Raw genomic sequence first — 20,486 nt, forward strand, 5'->3', positions numbered from 1 at the left:
GTGCCTGAAATTACACGTACTAGGTGGCTAATGTGAGTTTTATCAACTGAGTTCAAGGCAAGAGACTCCGAGTAAACTAGAGTTCTCACCTCTAATAGGTTTAGGGCAATTAGACTATTGCCTTCAGTAAATCACATCTGTCAAAGAAAAACCAAGGTCATTTTCAACATGACACTTACCTGGACTGATACATTATGGCTCAAATCACTGAGCACCATGGGTCGTCACAATATCTCCTTAGGAAGGAATTGTTTTAACCCCTCAAAGTTGTTTGAGTTTTTCTAATTTATTATGACTCTTTTAGTTTCATTCAGCTTTATTTCCCCATTAAATTATCGCATGCCTGCTTCATTTAGATCTCATCTTTTGATTAAATAAATGGACCATAAAGTATTCCCCCCCTCCCAAGGTTCTGAGAATAAAAACTAAAGAACCAGAGAAAATTGTTTCTTTTTCCCATATTAGCAAATGTTTTCAATGTGCTTGACCTTTTTTCAAAATTTATATCCATCTTAATACTATTTATGCCATTACTTGTTTTTTTATAAGAAGGACAAATAAAAAAATGTTTTGTTTCATTCTGACAGATTAGAAGAGATTAAACTTCACAGTAAATTGTTTACTGGATGACTGAAATACAATAGTGATTCACTTGCTAGGCAAAACACAGGTTGTATTTATTGAACTCTGTTTTACATTTTTACTCTCCTTAACCGTTATCTCTAAATTCAAATAAACAAATGGAAATTATCTGCTGGAGCGAGCTTGGTGAAAAGGTCATGCCTGTAACATTTTTGTTTTTCTTCTTAAAAATAGATACTTTATATATTTAATATTCACTGGGGCTCTGATTTGGCATTGCACTTAAGCATGTGCTTAAGCATGCGAGTAAGCCCATCTCCATTGAGCAAATATAAGAACATCATGAGAATAGCCCTACTGGGTCAGACCAATAGTCCAGCTAGCCCAGTATCCTGTCTTCCAACAGTGGCCAGTGCCAGATGTTTCAGAAGGAATGAACAGACTGGACAATTTATCAAGTGATCAATCCCCTGTCATCCGTTCCCAGTTTCTAGCATTCAGAGGTTTAGAGATAACTGGAGCAGGGGATTGGGGTCCCTGACCATCTTGGCTAATAGTCATTGATGAACCTATCCTCCAGGAACTTCTCCAGTCCTTTCTTGAACCCAGTTATACTTTTGGCCTTCACAATACCCCCACAATACAGGTTCCATCCGTGTAACTCCATTAATGTTCATACTGCTACAGTGGTTTACACCAGCTGAGGAGCAATACTCAAAGAACAATAGTCCTCATTATTAACCAGGAAAATTGGTCCTTGGCACTCAGTGCATCATTTTTGCAAAACTAAATCCACAAAGACAAAGAGCAGTGAGGGTTGAATCCTCAGCGAAGGGCATTTTTGGCTTTCAGCAGGAAAAGGTCTTTGGCAAAGTAGACAAAGGTAACACTCTTCTGCCAGTATGATTGAAGTAGCACAGCACAAGCTGCTCTTGCTGAAGACAATACTCATGCTCTCAATTGGTTTTTTCCTGTCTTCTTTTTTTAATAGTTTCACAATAACTAGAATTGTTGGCAGCTGGCTCTGAAGTGGCCTCAGTGAATGCTCTCTATTTCCCCTTATATTGCTGCTTATTTGAGTCTATATTGCAGCACTTCTACAGGCCATATTCTGGCACTGAGAGGATATATAACTTGAGATTCCATCTATGTGGGATGAAGCATTCTGCTGAAGGTTCCCACAAAAATCTGAAAGTCTTGATTGGTGGTTAGGCTCCACCAATCCCACGTTACCAAACCTTCCCCAGTGAGGAGCTGGGAATTTTAGCTGAATAACACTTTCCTTAACAGCTGGACATGTAACCTATACCTGGTAAATTCTCCACCATCATAAACAGGTAAAAGTCACACCAAAATTCTTCTTAAAATTAAATTTACTACTTCAAAAACAGCAAGTTTCCTGCTAATGTGTCTGTAATGAATTTCAAATAGTCTGTAACTTTTTCCTGGATGGTCGGGGATTCAGTGGAGCTACTTGACTGATAGAAAAACACTGAAAGATGATTTTCTGTACCTTGTTATAGGAAGTAACAGTCACAGCCCAGCAATCCTGATCACTTGAAATCAGCATGCTTGGCATAACTTCTATCCTTTTTAGGGGGAATAGGATACAAGGTTTACTATTAATTACATTATTATTATTATTATTATTTATTTTATTATTAATTACCTTTTTTAGATATTTGTGAGAACATTATCTGTTTGGTTGCATTGTAGATATGTTAGTGAAAAATGAGTGATCACAGTTATTAATTTTATTATTAAAAATCACACATACTGTGTAGTGATGTAAATTTATGTAATGCTTTACAAACTGAGGACAACACATGCATACACACAGTAGCAGCCCGTTTTCCTATCTTGTACTGAAATTTAAAACTCAGGACCTGAATTTTAAAGTGCCCTCTATTTCTGTGCATGAAATTTTGCTTTTTTTGCCAATTACCTTACGAGTGCTGGGCAGTGAGGGCTGGGATGGGCTGGAGATTAAATGGAACAGTGGCTCTTAGTTCTGCTGCAGAGTTGGGTTCTGGATTGCGAAGGGGCAGACCAAGCTGCACTACGGCTATAGAAAGAAATGGCTCCTCGTCCTGCTGCTACTGCTGTCGGTCATTCCATTTAGAGGAACTCACCCCCTGGATAAAGTCCCCAAAGACTGAAGCATTCAACGGAAGGCCAGAAGAAAGTCTCAAATGACCACCATGAACTTTGGAGCTATAGTCTGTCTATATATTCACCAGTTGTGTGAGTCTGTGCATGCACTTATAGCTGTGGAGAACCTATGGTAGCTATAAGAAGCAGGGGGAGATGTGTGTATCCAGATCTTTAATTAAACTCCATTCCTGAGGCCAGAAAGCTCTCTCAGACCTGCCTGCACACATCTGACATGAAAGTGTAGTCTGACCAGCCCAGCGTATGTTAAACTCTAAAGAGCCCTGCCGTGTTAACCTGACATCCACACTGAACCACACCTTCACAGCCACTTGAAAAGCTTTATCTTTGTCATTCCAACATGAGAGAGGGATATCCTTGGTCTTTATCTTAACAGGATAGCTTTATCATTGTCTGAGCCCCCAAAGCTGAGAGAAGTTAGTGTAGTTTCTTAACTGTGTTCTATCATGTTGCTGATTTCCTTAGCAATCTCGCACATGTATTCTGCCTAGAAAAGTGAAACTTGCTAAGACAAATAGCCACTCTATACATGTGAGTAAGATACAGGATTTGGCCCTTTGTGTGGTAGATTATATTTTTCTGAGACCCCCCGCCCCAAAAAACCCTACTTGTTAATGTATCTTTAATTTCCTTTGTAGGAAACCTGATCACCCTGTTACAAAGTGATGCCAGATAGTATCTCATTCTTCCCCTGGAAGAAAAAAAAACCCTATCCCTAATTTATTTGTGTTATGCTGAAATGCCAGAATAAATTTTCATAGAGAAATATTAATCTTTCAAGTTCCGGTCCTACTGGAATGCCTCCCACATGTGGGCTGGCAGGGGTGTATGAAGGGCAGTTTGGGCTCCGTCCCACCAATATGCCACCCAGCAGAAATCTGCTGGTGTGGAGTGGGAGATAATCTGCTACTGGCATATACCAGTAGTAGATGGTTTTTGCTTTTGGATTAAGAGCGGAATCCAAAGAAGCAATGGTGACTCTGAGTCAAAATTCCCTCCCTGTTTTGCTCCTGAGGTAGCTCAGCTGCATGCTGCCCCTGATTCAGGGAAGATTGAAAAGTGAACCTCCAACCCCCAATGGCTATGAGAAATGGGCTTTCTGGCTGTGTTGATGGATCAGAGTGCAGGTCTTGAGCATGCACAATGTGAAGAGTGGAGACAGTTCTCCCCATTCCCTGGTGAAAGGTAGGCTAGCATGACAGCTTCAGTGTGCAAAGGGGACCTTTTACCTGCTATTTGACAGAAGTTATTTCACAAAGCATTTTACCAGAGGATGGAGAAATTCATGTAATTCCTTATACACTTTGTATAAGGCTGAAGTTGTTGCCCTTAACTGTAGAGGGATAAAAGGACTGGCCTGGTGTGGAATGAAATACAGGCAGGGATGAGGAATAGAAGAAGTCTGTAACAAAAGGAAATAAGCAGTTGGCAAATAATTGTCACGACAAATGTCTGTCTCTTTCCTCCAGCTGTCAGATCAGTATCAAAGACACAGTCGTCTGCATGATGTGATTAACGAGAGAAACCCCAACTTTAGTTCAAAGGCTGATAGTGTGAAATGAGACCTGAGATCTGCAGCCCATAACAGTATGTCACTCCCCTGGCAGAAAACATATCTCTGTACGCTATTACTATAATTATCTGATCATAGGAGGCTCACATTAGGATGTAAGAGAGCAGGGCTTCTGTTTCAAAGGCATTAGTGACAGCTACTTATAGTCTGAAATACTACCTCCTCTTTTCCAATTCACAGTTGTATATAAAAGTTTCTGCTAGACTGATGAAATAAAACATGACAACTTGTCTCCTAGCCCTAATGTAAATTTCCACTTCATTATTATTAATCGTATTTGTTAAGTGCCAACAACATGATCAGGACTGTTCAAGAGACAGACACCAGGACAATTCTGGCTTCCAAGAGCTTACGTAAGATGCAGTTTGCTAAGTGAAAGCATCACTGAGAAAGTGCTGGAAATGTGTCACTCGGTGACTCTGTTCATATATGAGTAGCCAGATGCGATGCCAAGTGCTCTGAGATCTTCCCGATGACCTGGATTGGACCTGTAATTCACTATATTCTGCCTCATTGGGTTAAAGTAAAAATCACCCCTGTTGCTGTGTTCTCAAGAGGAAGAACAAAAAGAGGTTGCAAACGGGGCTGGCCCGAAAAGAAGAATTTGGTTTTGCAGAAAAATGTGAGGGTTTGACTCACATCGGAATGGAAAGGAGATGGTTCAAATACTTGAGAGTGTGTGTGTTAAGTCCCTGCCCAGCCTGATTCAGAGCAGGTACTTCCACTTGGGTTCCCACTTCCCAGGAAAGAACCCTCACCACCAGGCTATTGCCCATTCCTCCATAGGGTGCACACTCGCTCTCCTCTCCCCGACCAGATTTCCATTCTGGACCTGAGAAATCTTCCCAACAAAAGTTTTGTCGAAACTGATCTGTTTCCATGAAAAAAAAATTGCTTTCCATTAATCAACATTTAAAAAAAAAAATGTCGAAAACTTCCGACCATTTCTATCTGCATGGCTTCCCCAGATATTCATTGAAGAGTAGTTCAGTCCCAAAGCAGTTGTGGTCCCTGAAGGACCCCAGGTACTTAGAGCTTATGGCGAGGAATTTCAAAACTGCCTTGAAATTCACTCAGTCTCTTTTGAAATTCCTAGCTTGGGGTAACAATTTTGAAAGAAACTAAAAGCCAGGTATTTAGGTATTTAAAGATATTTAGATTAAAGATGCAAATAGGTCAGGTGTTGGCAGACTATGGCCCACGGGCCGGATCCAACCCATCAGGACTTTGGATCCGGCCCATGGTATTGCCGCCCCCATGGTGCCATGGGCCCCATGCCGCTCCAGGAAGCAGTTGGCACCACATCCCTGCAGCCCCTGGGAAAGGGGGGACAGAAGGCTTTGCATGCTGTGGGTACCTCCCCCGAAGCTTGCGTTGGCCAGGAACGGGGAACTGCATGCAGTTTCTCCACCCAGATGTGGCCCTCGGGCCAAAAAGTTTGCCCACCCCTGAAATAGGTACTTATTATGATCCTCAAAAAAACCCCTAAGCATCTAACACTCCTTGAAATCAGTGGGAGTTAAGCACACAGAAGCTTCTGAAAATTGCACTAGCTGCCTAAATATATTTAAAAATCTGGCCCAAAGTGACCTACGAGCCTAACTCAAATTTTCAGAGTCTCTTAGGCATTTAGGACTGTGTCCCATTGACTTTCAGTGATACTTCAGCTCTTAAGTGACTGTCACTTTTGAACATGGAACTTAGGATCCTAGGTCATTTGGGTACTTTTTGGAAAATTTTACCCTAGAAGATTTTGTTCCTATTGATCCATTTCCGAGGGATCAAGCACCGTTTCAACCTCTTGTATATTTTATCTTGGCTTTTCTCTTCTTGCAAGGGCCACTATCAACCAGAAGAGCCACAAGCAGTATATCCTGTGGATCATCATTATTTCCTGTGAATTAAAAATGGATCAGGGTGTTCAGCATTCTCACCTACAAGCTGTCTAATGTTGTTCTGCTGTCTCCCAGATATGCTGTATGTGCTTTTGAGTCTCATGCATAATAGCTATTATGGAATAGCACAGATATCTAGCAGCCAAATATGTGAGGATGGCTCAGGACATTTTTAAAAAAAAGAAAGACTGGAACAAAAGAATCAGGAGCAGCTTCAGAAACTATAAAGGTCAAAGCAGGACAAGCATAAGATCTTGTACGTTTTCTTCTCTGTATTCTGGCTTGCACTTTTTCTTATTGCCAAAGAATTGCTTTAGCGAAACAGTCCAGATGTGAGTGAATATACAAGTTCACAAGTTAACTCGTGTCATGTACAGCAATTTCTTTTTCACACCTCTCAGCACAGATGCCAAAACACCGTTTGTATTCAGTTCTTGAATCATGCTACAATGTTGGTGACCTTCTTGAGATTTATTTTCTTTGTAGAAGTTGCAGAATATAGCAATCCAGCACCTGAAAAAAACAATTCTTAAATGCTGTTTAAATTATTTTAACAAAGCTGGAAGCTAGTTAGATAATTTTCTTTCACTTTAAAATGGCATTATTAGAGCAATCAGTGTCACTACACAGAGCAGGTCTCTTTGTTTATCAATTTTATTTAAAAATGCTTTCAGCGTGTTAGTTCCTGGCTCATCCTTTCATTATTCAAGCATTAGCTGACACTTGTAAGGATTCTGCCCCGGTCAGAAATCTACTAGTTGCTGAAATGAAGAATATTGAAACATGCAGCAATGGAATTTTTCAAAGAGCAATGAGCCCATGGACTTTAATGGGTGCAGTTAGGCCAACGCTGCAGTTTTTTGAAAATCCTACTAACCACCTTTCCTGTCTGTTCTTGCCAAGAAAAAATTATTTCCTTTTAATATAGATCATCTAGGTATGGCTTATTTTCACAGACCCAAATAATACAATTTGTGCTTACTCGGGTCAAACTGCCATTGGCCTCAGTGGGAGCATTGCCTGAGTAAGGGAGAGCAGGATTTAGCCCATAGCCAGGATTCCACTTTGTAAAATAATCAGTTAAGCAAAGGAGGAGGGGGGGAACCACCTATAGTAATTAGCATGAACATTGTAAATCATGTTATACCAAACAAAACATGGTTCCTTTGATCAGTTCACGCTCGGGAATGCTAGTAAAAAAGAGCAAGAAAGTTGTTAACATGCCTCAGCCGCTAAAGATATTTACTGCAGCTGCCTCTTCCAGTCTTGTGGAAACACTGGGAGTCTGAGCAGATCAGCGGTCTGTGGGGCAAGGTGCCACAGGCCAACGTATTGCAGGGCTGCTAAAATTCCCTCACTTTTGAGCGAGTGCAGCAAAGGTAGAACAAGCATTGTGGGTCAATTGCAGTCCCAGGATCTTTGGAGAAGTGGAGGGAGTGGGGACCCAGACGAGAAGCAACAGGGGGAGGATCTAGACTGTACCTTCAATGGTAACAGCAGCAAGAGGGAGAGTGGAAGTCTAAAAAGTAGGTGGGATGGGTCTAATAAACTCCTTTATTTCCTGACCACAGCCACATAGTAGTGGTCAATATCTGCTGACCCCAGTGACTGATGTTACAGGGGAAGCAGTGGGGAGAAAAAAGAAATATGGGAAAGGGAGGGAAAGAAAGTATTTAGTGGGCATCTTGGCGAAACATTGTGGTGAGAGGAAGAGGAAGTGGGGGGGGGGGGAGAGAATGGAACTCAGAGGGTAAAAAGAAGGGAGAAGGGAAAACCTGAGAACGAACCATAAAGCTTTTGAGTCCAAAGGGAATTGCCAAGTGAATAAACGCTGAGAAGGGGGAGATTTTGTGGCGGGATGGAAATATGGTGAAAGACAGAACATGAGGGAGAGACAGGAAGAACCGAGTCTTGGGAAAGAAACCCAGCCTGGTGAGTTGGAGAGAGTGAGAAGAGAAAGTTAGAAAATACTGACGGAGAGTAAAATGGCAAAGAGCCGGCAGAAAATGATGGAATAAAGGTAGCAGAAAATAAAGAGGCAAACAAAAGAGGAGAAGGACTGGGATGAGAATGGAAAGAAGATACAGCACACATGAAAATAATACAGCCCACAATGGTCAGTGCAATCATTTTTATTTTCGTTATAATTTATTCCTTTTCATGAATGAGGCTTTATTTACCTTTCATGAGTTCGATGCCATCCTGGGGCCTCTGGATGCCATATTAGGGTGCACGAACTGGCACTGATGTGTGCAAAATGGACTTCTAGTTGCCTAAGTGCTGATCTGAGCATCTGAATCCAGGATTTGAATACCTCATTATGTGCTCCTGTGCGATCGATTACGCCCTCTATCTGCAGAGTCTCCAGCTTCCTCTGCCTATTACACTAACTAGTCAGCATCTATATTCAGGGTTTATTAAATGAATTCAGTATGAGGGGGAGGTATCAATTTTTAAACCAACCTGATGTTTATTCACCACATGGCACAAATCTCAGGAAGTGCTAAATACCTGCATCCGTGTTCCATTGGAATCAAGGAGAGCTGTAGCCACTCAGAAGCTCTCAGATTTGACCCATGAAATGTATGATATGAAATATGGGAATGAGGAGGACATTTGCTGACAGTAGCAGAAGTACAGAAGTCCTTTCTTTGCACAGTATCATACTGTTTATTCAGTTCTAATGAATATGCACAGCTCAGCAGAGGTTGCCTACCTAAATCTTTCATTAACTGATACCTTTTAAACGCAACCTTGTAAACTTAAAGAGCAAAGAGACACCCTACTTAACAAAGCATTTGGCACCGTATGTATTTTTTTTTCCAGAATGTCAGACTAAGAGGGTTGATCTTAGATTGCAAGACTGACCTCTAGTGTAAAACATCTGCTATTGTTTACTGTCATAAAATCTATGGATCTTATTCAGCAGATATTCAGTATCCGCAGGCCACCCGAGTTCCTGCAGCTCAGCATCTACAGAGCTAATTCTCCCTACAACCCAAAAGCTCTTATTCTTTGTCTGGGCTCGGGTGTACTTGTGGGTTCCTGGATTCTGCCTGTTACTGCCGATTGCAAGAGAGTGGCTAAAAGCAGGTCCTGGGAAGGAACTTGGCGAAAATTGACAGCAAACTAGACATCAGCTTCTGCACAAAGATTGTTTTTCATGAATCAAGGTTTATGTTGCCCCTGGCATTTGTGGTGTGGATAAATTGAAAGTAGAAGCCCTGTCTCCCTTATCGCCTTATGTCCAGGATTTCCTTCTGAAGTAAAGGAAGTAAGTTCTTTACTTCACTGTTCTATTCAGTTCAGCTCACTTTGCCAGATGACTATAAGACAGTCTGCTCTTTGGTTAATTCCAGACATTTTTAAAGTTCATTATAGCAGTCCAGATTTCTGGTCAGTGACAAACCCATGACACAATGATTTGCCTTGCAAACCTCACAACTGGAGATTCAGATTCAGTCCCGTAGACAGTCTCTAGAAGACTGTTTGTGAGATGGGCTAAAATATGTCTTTCATCTCTTATGTCTAGTTATCTGAGTAATGATGTACAGTACTCAGTGGAATGTCTATGTAAAGTCTGCACATGAAAGTCACGTGAAACAAAAGACAAAGTTGTCTTGTGTTACATGAGCTTGTAATAAAATCATAAAGCATGCAGCTACATCCTCACAGTTTAGGAAGGAACATAAAAAAGTTAGAAGAGAGGTCGTAAGAACATAAAAACGGCCATAGCGGGTCAGACCAAAGGTCCATCTATCTCAGTATCCTGTCTACCGAGAGTGGGCAATGACAGGTGCCCCAGAAGGAATGATCAGAACAGGTAATGATAAAGTGATCCATCCCTTGTTAATCATTCCCAGCTTCTGGCAAACAGAGGCTAGGGACACCATCCCTGCCCATCCTGGCTAACAGCCATTGATGGACCTATCCTCCATGAACCTATCTAGTTCTTTTTTGAACCTTATTATAGTTTTGGCCTTCACAACATCCTCTGGAAAGGAGTTGACTGCGCGTTGTGTGGAAAAAATACTTCTTTTTGTTTGTTTTAAACCTGCTGCCTATTAATTTCATTTGGTGACCCCTAGTTCTTGTGTTATGAGAAGGAGTAAATAACACTTCCTTAGTTACTTTCTTCACACCAGTCATGATTTTATAGACCTCTATCATATTCCCACTTAGTCGTCTCTTTTCCAAGCTGAAAAGCCCCAGTCTTTTTAATCTCTCTTCAGACGGCAGCCATTCCATACTCCTAATCATTTTTGTTGCCCTTTTCTGAAACTTTTCCAAGTCCAATGTATATGTTTTATAATAAAAAATGATACATGGATAAGATAGGAGGAGAGAACTTGGATACTCAACACAAATACACAAAAGAGAAGAGCTGGGGAATGTGATGACAGCTGATTAATAACTTTAAAATAAATGAAGAGACAGCATTATTCCCAGAACTAGGTAGGCCAAGGAGCATTGGCCTGAATCTAAATGTTAAAATAGATATGAGGGGAAAATTAAGACCAGCTGGATTGTACAATAGACTCTGCCCTCACCGCAAGAGCAGTTGAAAGTGAGATAGTAAGTGGTCGTGCAAACTGCAAGGGTCCAATGGGTGACTACAATGTTCCTGGCTGGCGATACAGCCTGCAGTTCTTTAATAGTCATAAGCACTGTGTTCTATAATTGAACTGGGTGATATAATGTACATTCTTCGCTGGTGCCTCTGGTATGTTCCATGAAACTCTGCCAATATAAATCTGAAAGCCACTTGAATAATGTGTGCCCTCTCTCCCTCCCATTGCCAGCTGAGAGCTCTAGAGGTCACAAAATGCTGATGTCTAGCCAACATCTGAGAAGACGGATGTGGAACTGCTGGGCCCAACTGCATCTTTCCCAAGAAATATAGTGTCTTTCTATCAAGTAAGACACCTGCACTATTGTCAAATGTGAACCAGTTAAAACCTAAGCATTGATGAGGAAGGCCTGGAATGAGAGAGTGATTCTGCAGAAATGCACACATCTTCCCTTCTGCATGTGCACAATAGCCATTACTGAGGCAAACGAGATAAAAATACCATATAAAGGCACTAATCAGTAGTATTAATGCCCATAGTGTCTACAGATGCAAACCCCAAAAATGAACCATGCAGAATTAACTAGACACCGCTTATGACAAGAAGGATTTCCTTGTGAAGGGGGTATCCTGTACTCTATTCTGCAGGCCAACATCTTCAGTCTTTTGTTTGGTAGACAGTTTTGGCACCTTAACCCAGCTGAAACTGTTTTCTATCTTCTGAGAAGGCAGAATGCTACTAAAGCAGATGAGCATGATCACGGACGTGCCAGAGAACCAGTATGTGCATCAAATTGGTATATGAGTGGTCAGATTCTTGTCCAAGATTGCTGCTAGAGCAGTCATGAACCTCTGCCCAGATTAAAGAGAGATCCTGTCATCAGTCGAGCCAAGTACTGACCTGACTTTGGAAAGCTTTACCTCATTTCTTATGGCTTGGGTGGAGTGTTTTGTGCTTTAGTGTATAAGGAGAAGTGTGTCATGAGGAAAGGAGACTGAAGAAAGCTAGTAAGGTCTGTGCGGTCTAAGCAGTTCTAGAAAGGAAGCACCTGTAGATGGTATCAAAAGTGGTTTCCCCACCAAATTGAGTTTCCTGCAAAAGAGGTGCAGGTGCAGAGACCAAATTATGACCTTCCACAAAAATTGTGCTGATTCAGACCCAAGAGTACCATTTTAACTGTCTCGGGTTATTGTTTAATTGTGTACTATGCACATATCAAAATCAGTTTATGGCCAAAGGGAAAACAACCCCTGCCCAAGTATCATCATTTTTTAAAACTTGTTTGTTTAGAAAACAGTTCTCCAGTACATGTGCCAGGCCTCATCAGAAATCCTTACCTTTCTGAAAGTATATTCTATACAAACAACAAGTGTGCCATCAACCTGCATTTTCAAACTTGAGTGCCAATATTTAGAGACCTAAATGCATCCATTGGCACCAAAGAAATATAACTTGTTTTCCAGCAGCACTGAGCATCCATGCATGGCCTCTCTAGGGTCTAGTCTCTTTTCTCCACAGCCCCTCGACTCTCATCTTCCTAGTTATATTGGACTGCGGTAGGATTACTTAGCTGGCAGGGGAAGACAGAACTCTGTCACTTTAAATAAATGTCATAACAAGTGACACAGACGGAGCACCTTTCATCCAAGGATCTCAAAGGACTTTATTAACCATATTAAGCCTCCTGACACCGTTATGAAGATGTTACCTCCATTTTAGAGATGGATAAATTGAAGCACAGAAGGGTTGTGCCTTGCCTGAGCTCATCCTGCAAATTCATGGTAAGAACCAGAAATAGAACCCAGCAGGCTACACTGATAGAACCACCCAATGTTGTAACTATTTGGGGTGGGAAATCAGAATGGGTTTGTGAGATTTGAGGCGGGAAATTGATGTCATCATTACCTTTTATTCCTCTGACCTGACATTATGTAGCAGAGGTGAAGTCACAGAACAAGTAAAATCTTGCGTGCACCTAAGAAGTCTGTTCAGATCCGATGGGTCCATCAAGGAGGAGTTTTAAAGGAGATGTGCTTTAGTGACATATGCCACACAGAATCTGATTAACTGATGGATGGATAAAAATATGATGTGTGGTACCAAAGTGAAAATACGAACTGTATTACCCTATGGTCTGGAAGCAGCTGCGTTAAATGCAAGAGACATCAGAAGGCTGGAGGCAGTAGGGATGAGTGTCCTTCCGAAGATGGCATGTGTAAAGTGGAATGAAAGTACAAGAATCAGGAAATCCCAGTATTTCAAACTTTTGAGCTTTTGAACAAAGGATAATGGTGACAAGGAGCCTCATTAACATTAGTGGGCTTTGGATCAGGCAATCTGGACAGAACCATTTAAACCTTATCCACCGGAGGAAAAGATCACTGTAACAGGAGGGCTAGGGCTAATCAATCTTGGTTACAGACTGAGCCAGACCTGGAAGAGAGCAGGGTGATTGCCCTGTAAAGAGCAGCAGGGGGCTGCAGTGAAGGAGAGGATGTTCAGGGATTAGAGACTGCTAGGAAGGAGCAGGCTATAGCAGAGAGTAGTGGGAGTTAGGACAAAGGCTTCACCCGGGTAGGACACGCCAAAGCAGGAAAGGTACCAGGCAGGAAGAAGAGACACCTTTGTTTTGTGTAGACATTTGGATGGGCTGGAAAACTTTTTTTGAATGTTTGTTGATTTAATAATGCAGAACCCAATGAAGGATGGGAGTGGACAAAAGTGGTTGGGATTTTTTTAGTTTAGTGAACAGTCCAAGAGGGGAAACTGAGGAAGGCCGACTCTAGCCTGACAGTAGGCCACAAGGGGGCACATGAGAGGCATCTGGCCTGATTCCAATCACTAACAGAAGTTAGCCAGAAAAGACTATATGAGTGTTCTTACCGGTGCAAATAGCAACCAGTATAAAGTGGTAGAAAATAAGCTACCTGCCTACAGAGAAATCGATATGCCAGTGTGCATCAGTTGGATCCTGTGATCTATATACAGCTTTTGTTTTTGTGCACCAGTCTCCGAGGCATTCATTTAGCCATGATATTTCAGTTTTTAAAGGACCAAACCCCTTTTGCAGAGTTATTTTAAGCATCATTCATTTGAGGCTGGAAGGGTGTAATAGTCAAGACGAGATGCAGTACAGAATATGCCACTTGCACAATATGCCAAACCCACAGTAAGAATGTTCAAAATCACACAGATCAATATTCAACTGCAAACACTTTCTCAGTCCTTAGCAAAGACTTCCCGTGAAATCACTTTCAGAAAAGGTCTGCAGGATTTGGCTAGCTGTTTTTAGTTGGAATTCTCTTCTGAAAAATGAAATGCCAGGGGAAATGTTAAAATGTACTGTAGAATTCATATTCATTTATTATGAAAATAGTCATATGAAAATTGACAATAAGATTTAGCTATCAAAAGTTCCAGTTGCCAGCAGTTGTGCCTTATCAGCTGGGAATTTACAACAAGCATGTCTGATTGATAGAGTAGGGGAAGAAAGCAAAAGTAGACACTTCTGCTTGGAAGCAGAGGCTTTAATGTAACAAGGTGACCCCAGTTTAAAAAAAGGAGAATTAATAATATCTAACAGTCTTTTCTACTCTTTCCTCACTGTTAGTTAAAACGCTCCATTAAATGTTGACTTCATTAGTAATCCCTTTAATCATTCCCCAAGTTTTAGCCAAATATTTAAATTTTAAAAAATGTCTTATCGGATTTAAATTGAACTCACTGACAATCGAGGCAATTGTAGAATCCCACAAAGTATTTGGAACTTTGATTTTTAATTATATGATGTAAGAAAATTTTTAATTTAGATAAATTTTAACTCTTTTGTGCAATGCATAATGTGAATAACTATGTGCAGTTCTCTGGGGGCTGGGCATGGATCTACATGAGTCAATAGAGCCCTATATTATATGCAGCTATATATTAACTTTTACTCCAGTTGTCCAAGAAGCTCCGTTCAGTACGTGATCACTATGATAGGCTGCCTCAGAGCCAAATCCTGCTCCCATGCTGGTGCAATGAGAATCACTAGAGGCATCGCATCCCCTGATTCAGAGATTCTGCCATCGATGGTAGGATTTCTTCAGATGGGTACAGGGTATTATGGCACACACTTTGCTTCTTGTCTATATGGGGTTGGTTGTAATTCCCAGAAAGCCAATGAAACAGGCTTCAACTGCAGCCAGTTTTATCTCAGCGTGGGATGGAGGAATGGTGGGAGCTTGCCCCAGTACTGAGATTTACATCTGGGTATAAAGTCTTCTTTTAAAGAAGCCTTCTTAATGTCTTCTTTTCTGGCCTAGGGGTATGTCTACACTGCAGGCAGGAGGTGTGATTAGTCTTACTAGCTCAATGCTGGCTTGAATAATAATAGTAGTGAAGCCACAGCGGCCACTTCAGTATGCACTCAGGGTGGGTAGGGGTAGTCGTGTAGCTGCCATGGCTTCACTGCTACTGCATCACACCTCCCGAGTTCTGACTGCAGTGTAGACAGACTCTCAGCTTGTAAGGCTGAAGTAGGCCAATAGGGCAACCTGGGAGTTATGACCTGTACAGACCAAGCACAATAAAAGTAAAATTACTCCATGTGGATGAAATACCATACAAGACCACTGCATAGACTTTTGCGTACCTCTGGGGAACAGGAGGACTCTGTGTACAGCTGTTTGCAGAAGGTATTTCACCCCGGGCATAATTGTATTTGTACCATTTTGTAATACTTTGAAAAGACAAGTTGTTCCATCAGATAAGGTCTCTTATACCTGCCTTTGACGCATCTGCTACAGGTCACTGTCAGAGGCAAGATACTAGATTAGAGGGATGACTGGATTGATCTGCTATAGTCAGTCCTATATTCCTAGTTGAATACAAACTGCAGAGGCTGTTTCTTTCTTCTAACTGAACTTTTACATTAAAAAGATCCGTTTATTTTTCAGTTTTGTCAGCATGGCAAAGCTGTGAACTACAACCATAACTTGCAAATTTAGAATGTATAAATCTGTCAAGGTAAAGAATGCTGATCCAATGTATATACATTAGGTGTGTTTCACAGGCAGAAATACTATACTGGCAGCTATTTAATTAACTTTTCCTACTTTGTTAAGTGTATGACTTCAGGATATTTACTTTGCACTTATAGAAATCAGACATCTCTTTAGAATGTTTTTGTTTCTTTCATTTGATTCTGCGAGAATCTGCTGGGTTAATGAACAAAAAACATCCTGTAAGAAACTGTTCCAGCACTACTTAATGGCCAGCACAGTGTGGGGCAAATACTGTCATTTTTAATAGACCACGTCTAGCCTTTTTCTTTTTTCACATTGCTCTAACTGTCTTTTTCCATTAAAGTCAAACATGGATTGAACACCCGCATGCCAGGAATCACTAAAATGTATTTAAATTGATACGCATCGTGTCTGCTGAGTAAACAGCACAATAAGAACTTACACCTGGCATTGGCCATCTATAGAAATTGCAAAATGTATATAGCTGGGGGACTAATTCTCAGTCACATCAGTTAAGGACACTAGTCAGCAGCTCATAGAACTGGTTCCTATGTGAGAATGCAGATTGGTCCAGAATATTTCAGAGAATTATTCCCCATGTTATTGTCTTGCAGTGAGTGAGCTGAGCAGTTCTGCATTTGGATATATATTGTTTGACTGTTGATTCATTGATCCTTTATATCGCTTTGTTATGGCATTAACCAGTATTGCAGGGGTGTGTGAATAAATGTAGATTATATAATCTATACATCAAGCTATCAGTATATAATCAATATTTATAGATATCAATATGTTCTGTGGCTAACTGCAAATAATAAACACAATAACAGTAAATAGTGTAGTGACAATTTTCATGAAACCTTGTTTAGCACACTTTCATGAAGTGCATTCTGGTTTTCTTTCCATTTTTTCCTCCCGATGTTTTCTGGAGAAACAGTCTTTTTCTCAGACAAGATCTGCAGATTTTATTTCCCTCACTGTACTCTAAATTTTCAAAGTGACTTGTGCTTTTGGGAGCCCAGCTTGAAACAACTTAAAGGGTCCTGATTTGCAGACACTGAATATTTAGCATTTTATGGAACTCCGGCTCCTTTAAGGTTTCTGAGGTTGAGCCCTAAAAGAGTGAGGTGCCCATTCTGTTTCAGTGTAAAAATTGTTAATTACTAGCATGGCTGGCACAATAAAACAGTTCTTCTAAATATAGTTTAGTCCTTTTTCCACCTCCTGGTCTTGATCTAATTCCAGTTGAAAGTCTTTTTCATTGACATCAGCTCAAGCTCCCCCATCTTCTTTCTTTGGAGCTAGGGATACCAGAGCCTCTTCAGCAACATCCGTGACATATGCATGCTGAAAGAGATCCAACAGCTGTATTTGGATACTCGGGGAATGGGCAAGATTCCCCAAAATTCACTGGTGATGGCTGCTATTGCTGCTTTAGCTACAACTCCAACTGGCAGGCAAGCAATCATCTTGCCTGCAAACCAAATACTGAATGATCCTTTTGGCTATCTAATATAGCTAAAGTCATGTTTCAATGAAAACTTATCTAGAAGCTGATTCCTTGGAGAGAAAACAGAGGCAGCAGAACCATCTGTGTTTTGTTTTATTTCTTTTAAAAAAACTTTTGAGAGAGAGAATGGGAAAAGAGGCTTCTTTACTTTATTATCTGATCAATCATTTGAGTTTTAATCATTTTTCACAAATCCAATTGATATGAACATTGCTCCTATTGTGGCTACCTTGCAATTATACACAACCTTTACTTGAGGGGCTTTAAATGCTTTATGAACAGTACATGTGTGAAGTGGGAATTATTACACCCATTTTACAGAAGGGTAGACAGAAGCACACAGATTTAGTGACTTTCCTACTGCCTCACGATACTGGCCAATTTTTGGAATAGAACCCAGAACCTTGCAGGGAGGAAGGCCTCTCCTTTAGCAACTAACCCAGCATGACTTCCCCATGACCATTTCTAGTAGCTACCTTCTCACTGTCCATGTGATACCATTCTGAGAACATTTAAATGATGGATAACGTAAGAGGTTTATATTGCTACTATCCACTGCACATTTTAGTTCACACGGTAATTTCCCCTCACAACTCATGGCTATTTTTCCTTATAGCCTTTTACAAAGAACTTTATTCAAAACTTTTAGCAATAGAATTTTCACAGGTATTTTCCTTCACTGACATCTATGCTTATTTGTCTAACCTCCTCTCTGTATGTTATCCTCAGGTAACCCACTAAGCATTGCCTGCAAAGCATTCTTTGGATTCAGTGGAGAATCGGGCCCCGTGATCTACTGGATGAGAGGGGAAAAATTCATTGAAGAACTAGAAGGTCACATTAGAGAAGGGGAAATCAGGTACTGTTTGGAGTATTTATTTTACTGCTAAAAAAGTGGTATGGCACAACAGAGAATGTTTTTAACAGCTTTTTAATTGGAACCAAAAATGATTTTCTTGTCTAAAAAGTGATGGATGGCTGCAAACCAGTGCAACATTAGCTCATTGCTTCTGAATATACTCTAAAGACAGTGTGGCTATCCATGTGTTCTGAGGATATGTCACCAATTTCCCTAGGCTACCACTGACATGCTTCTGAATGTCCTGGGGGTTGTTTTTGGCCTTTAACTATAATGATATTGTCCACTACATTTGCCCCAAGTGGCTGCTCTTGGGAAATTAATGTTATTTTCAGTATTGATGTTAATCCTAAAGATGGATGGCCACCTGCCAGAGATTTCCACACTGTTTCTCTTCTATTTGCCCAACCAGCATAGAGAATGTACAGTGCACATAACTTAACCAGTGCCTTCTCTAAGCATTTGTGTTCCTTTCTGCAGAGAAACAAGTAATTGTGAGGTTTTTGTTAACTCATTTTGTGTATTTTTTGTTTCATCAGACATTCAGATTGCTGACCACTGCTTATTGTAAAAGTTTTAAAGAAAAGAATCCTTCATAATATGTGTCTCCGTTAATTTGTATGAGTCCAAATGAAGCTCGTAGTTCATGGAGTTTGTACGTAATTATATTCCCTTGTCATCCCTTGTTAATGATCCCCTGACTAAAAGCTTCTTGAGTAGGCCCCACATCTTCATCTATGTTTGCCCAACCCATGGTGATGTTCCCAATTCTCCTTGACAAATAATGAATAAAAGTATTAAAAGAACCAAGGTTGTTTTCATGTCTTCCATCTCTCACTTGTTTAAGATCCATCTTTAACAGCAAATTGTCAAAGAAATCCAAAATAACAGACCCAAAATTTCCCCTTAGTCACATGTAAGATTCCTCACAAAAAGTAAGAAGGGTTTTTATTGCACACTTGCTGTGCTGTTTAATGACTGCCAATATAAAATTCCAGCAAACTGCTGCCTGCATTAATGAGCATTTTAAAAACTCTTCATATGGAAGTTCCTTTATAACAACAGAATGATTTTGTCACTCCCCTGGAACATCCAAACTTGATTCCAAACTAAGTCCCCTGTTCTGCCCCAAATTATGTGCATGCCTCTTCCACTGACTTGTTTGAGAACTGGATGTGCATAGAATTTAACCTGAAAGTCGCAATATCTTTCAGTAGAAGTACATTGGGCTAAGTTCTCAGCTGCAGCAGATCTCTGCTCAGTGCCACAGGGGAAGGTGGGAGTCAAAGTTGGCTGCCACGCATCTGTCCACACTTGCCAGAGATTGCTGGAGCCCAGCATGATCTGACCATGTGCCCTCCTGCAGCCCAGCATGCATTCCACTCTGGAGGGCATTAAACCAGCAGTGAGCCCTTAGCACAGATTACAATTGGTTTCTTTATCTGTTGGCTTCTCAACTTCATTGATTGAATCGGAGGTTAAGTTGCATTTGTGTTCCGTTGCCCCTATCTAATTGTTCCTCTTAACTAATTTCACATTTCCCCCAATTAAAATCCTTTAACTCAGAGCATAAACTCAGAGCAATTCAAGTGTGTCTTCTCTGCAGTACATCTAACAGCACCATATATCCCCTCTTGCTTTTATAGACCATGGTCAATGTTAAAAGCTCAGCACTTGCCAACAGCTCCAATGCTGTTATGTTAGGTGCCAGAGTTCATGCTTTTCTTTAAGTTGGAAATAAACACAGCAACCACATACATGGTAACTGTTTGAAAAAGTTGACTTTCTCATGGTGACCAGTGTTGTCTACATCCAAGATTGACCATGCCCTCTTAATTCAACACTAAACACGGCTGTCATGTTACGAGCACTGCAAGCCTGCCCATATCTTCCATCCAGTCATTGTTATTGATCTTTTCCAAGATAAAAGGTATGCAATTGATGCTTAGAAATTGATTAGCAGTGGTAGGCCCTGTCTATTTGACACTTGTCCTACCGTTCTGCTATCAATGCATCAGCCATAGGTATGTCCCTTTAAAAGCTGAGATAAACTTGTAATAACCGGGCATTGATACAATCAGACCAATGAGTTTCCAGGCATTTTTGTGTTGCTAAGAGTCTAAAGCTGTAGCTCTACTTTGTATTTTAGAGAAAGTTAGAAGCCCATCCCTTTGCTTTTCAAACTTAATCTGAATCTTCCCTGGCTACTTCAGATATTTTCCTTTACACAAGATTTAAGCTACTCCCTTCTGTTCTGAAGAGAATGTAATATAGCTGGTGAGGTCTTTTGTACACAGTCATGTGACACTCCAGAGAAT

At 40.7% G+C, this 20,486-nt stretch overlaps 1 protein-coding gene across 1 annotated transcript in view; it reads left to right on the forward strand.

Moving 5' to 3' along the window:
- Positions 1 to 20,486, forward strand: part of IL1RAPL2 (interleukin 1 receptor accessory protein like 2) — a 556,252-nt gene that overhangs the window by 508,321 nt on the left and 27,445 nt on the right. The window contains exon 7 of the mRNA XM_032767086.1: positions 18,039 to 18,168. Coding sequence (XP_032622977.1) covers positions 18,039 to 18,168 — 130 coding nt within the window. The remainder of the gene's footprint in view (positions 1 to 18,038; positions 18,169 to 20,486) is intronic.

This window comes from Chelonoidis abingdonii, chromosome 8 (assembly GCF_003597395.2).
Source record: "Chelonoidis abingdonii isolate Lonesome George chromosome 8, CheloAbing_2.0, whole genome shotgun sequence".
In the NCBI taxonomy this organism is placed as follows: Eukaryota; Metazoa; Chordata; order Testudines; family Testudinidae; genus Chelonoidis; species Chelonoidis abingdonii.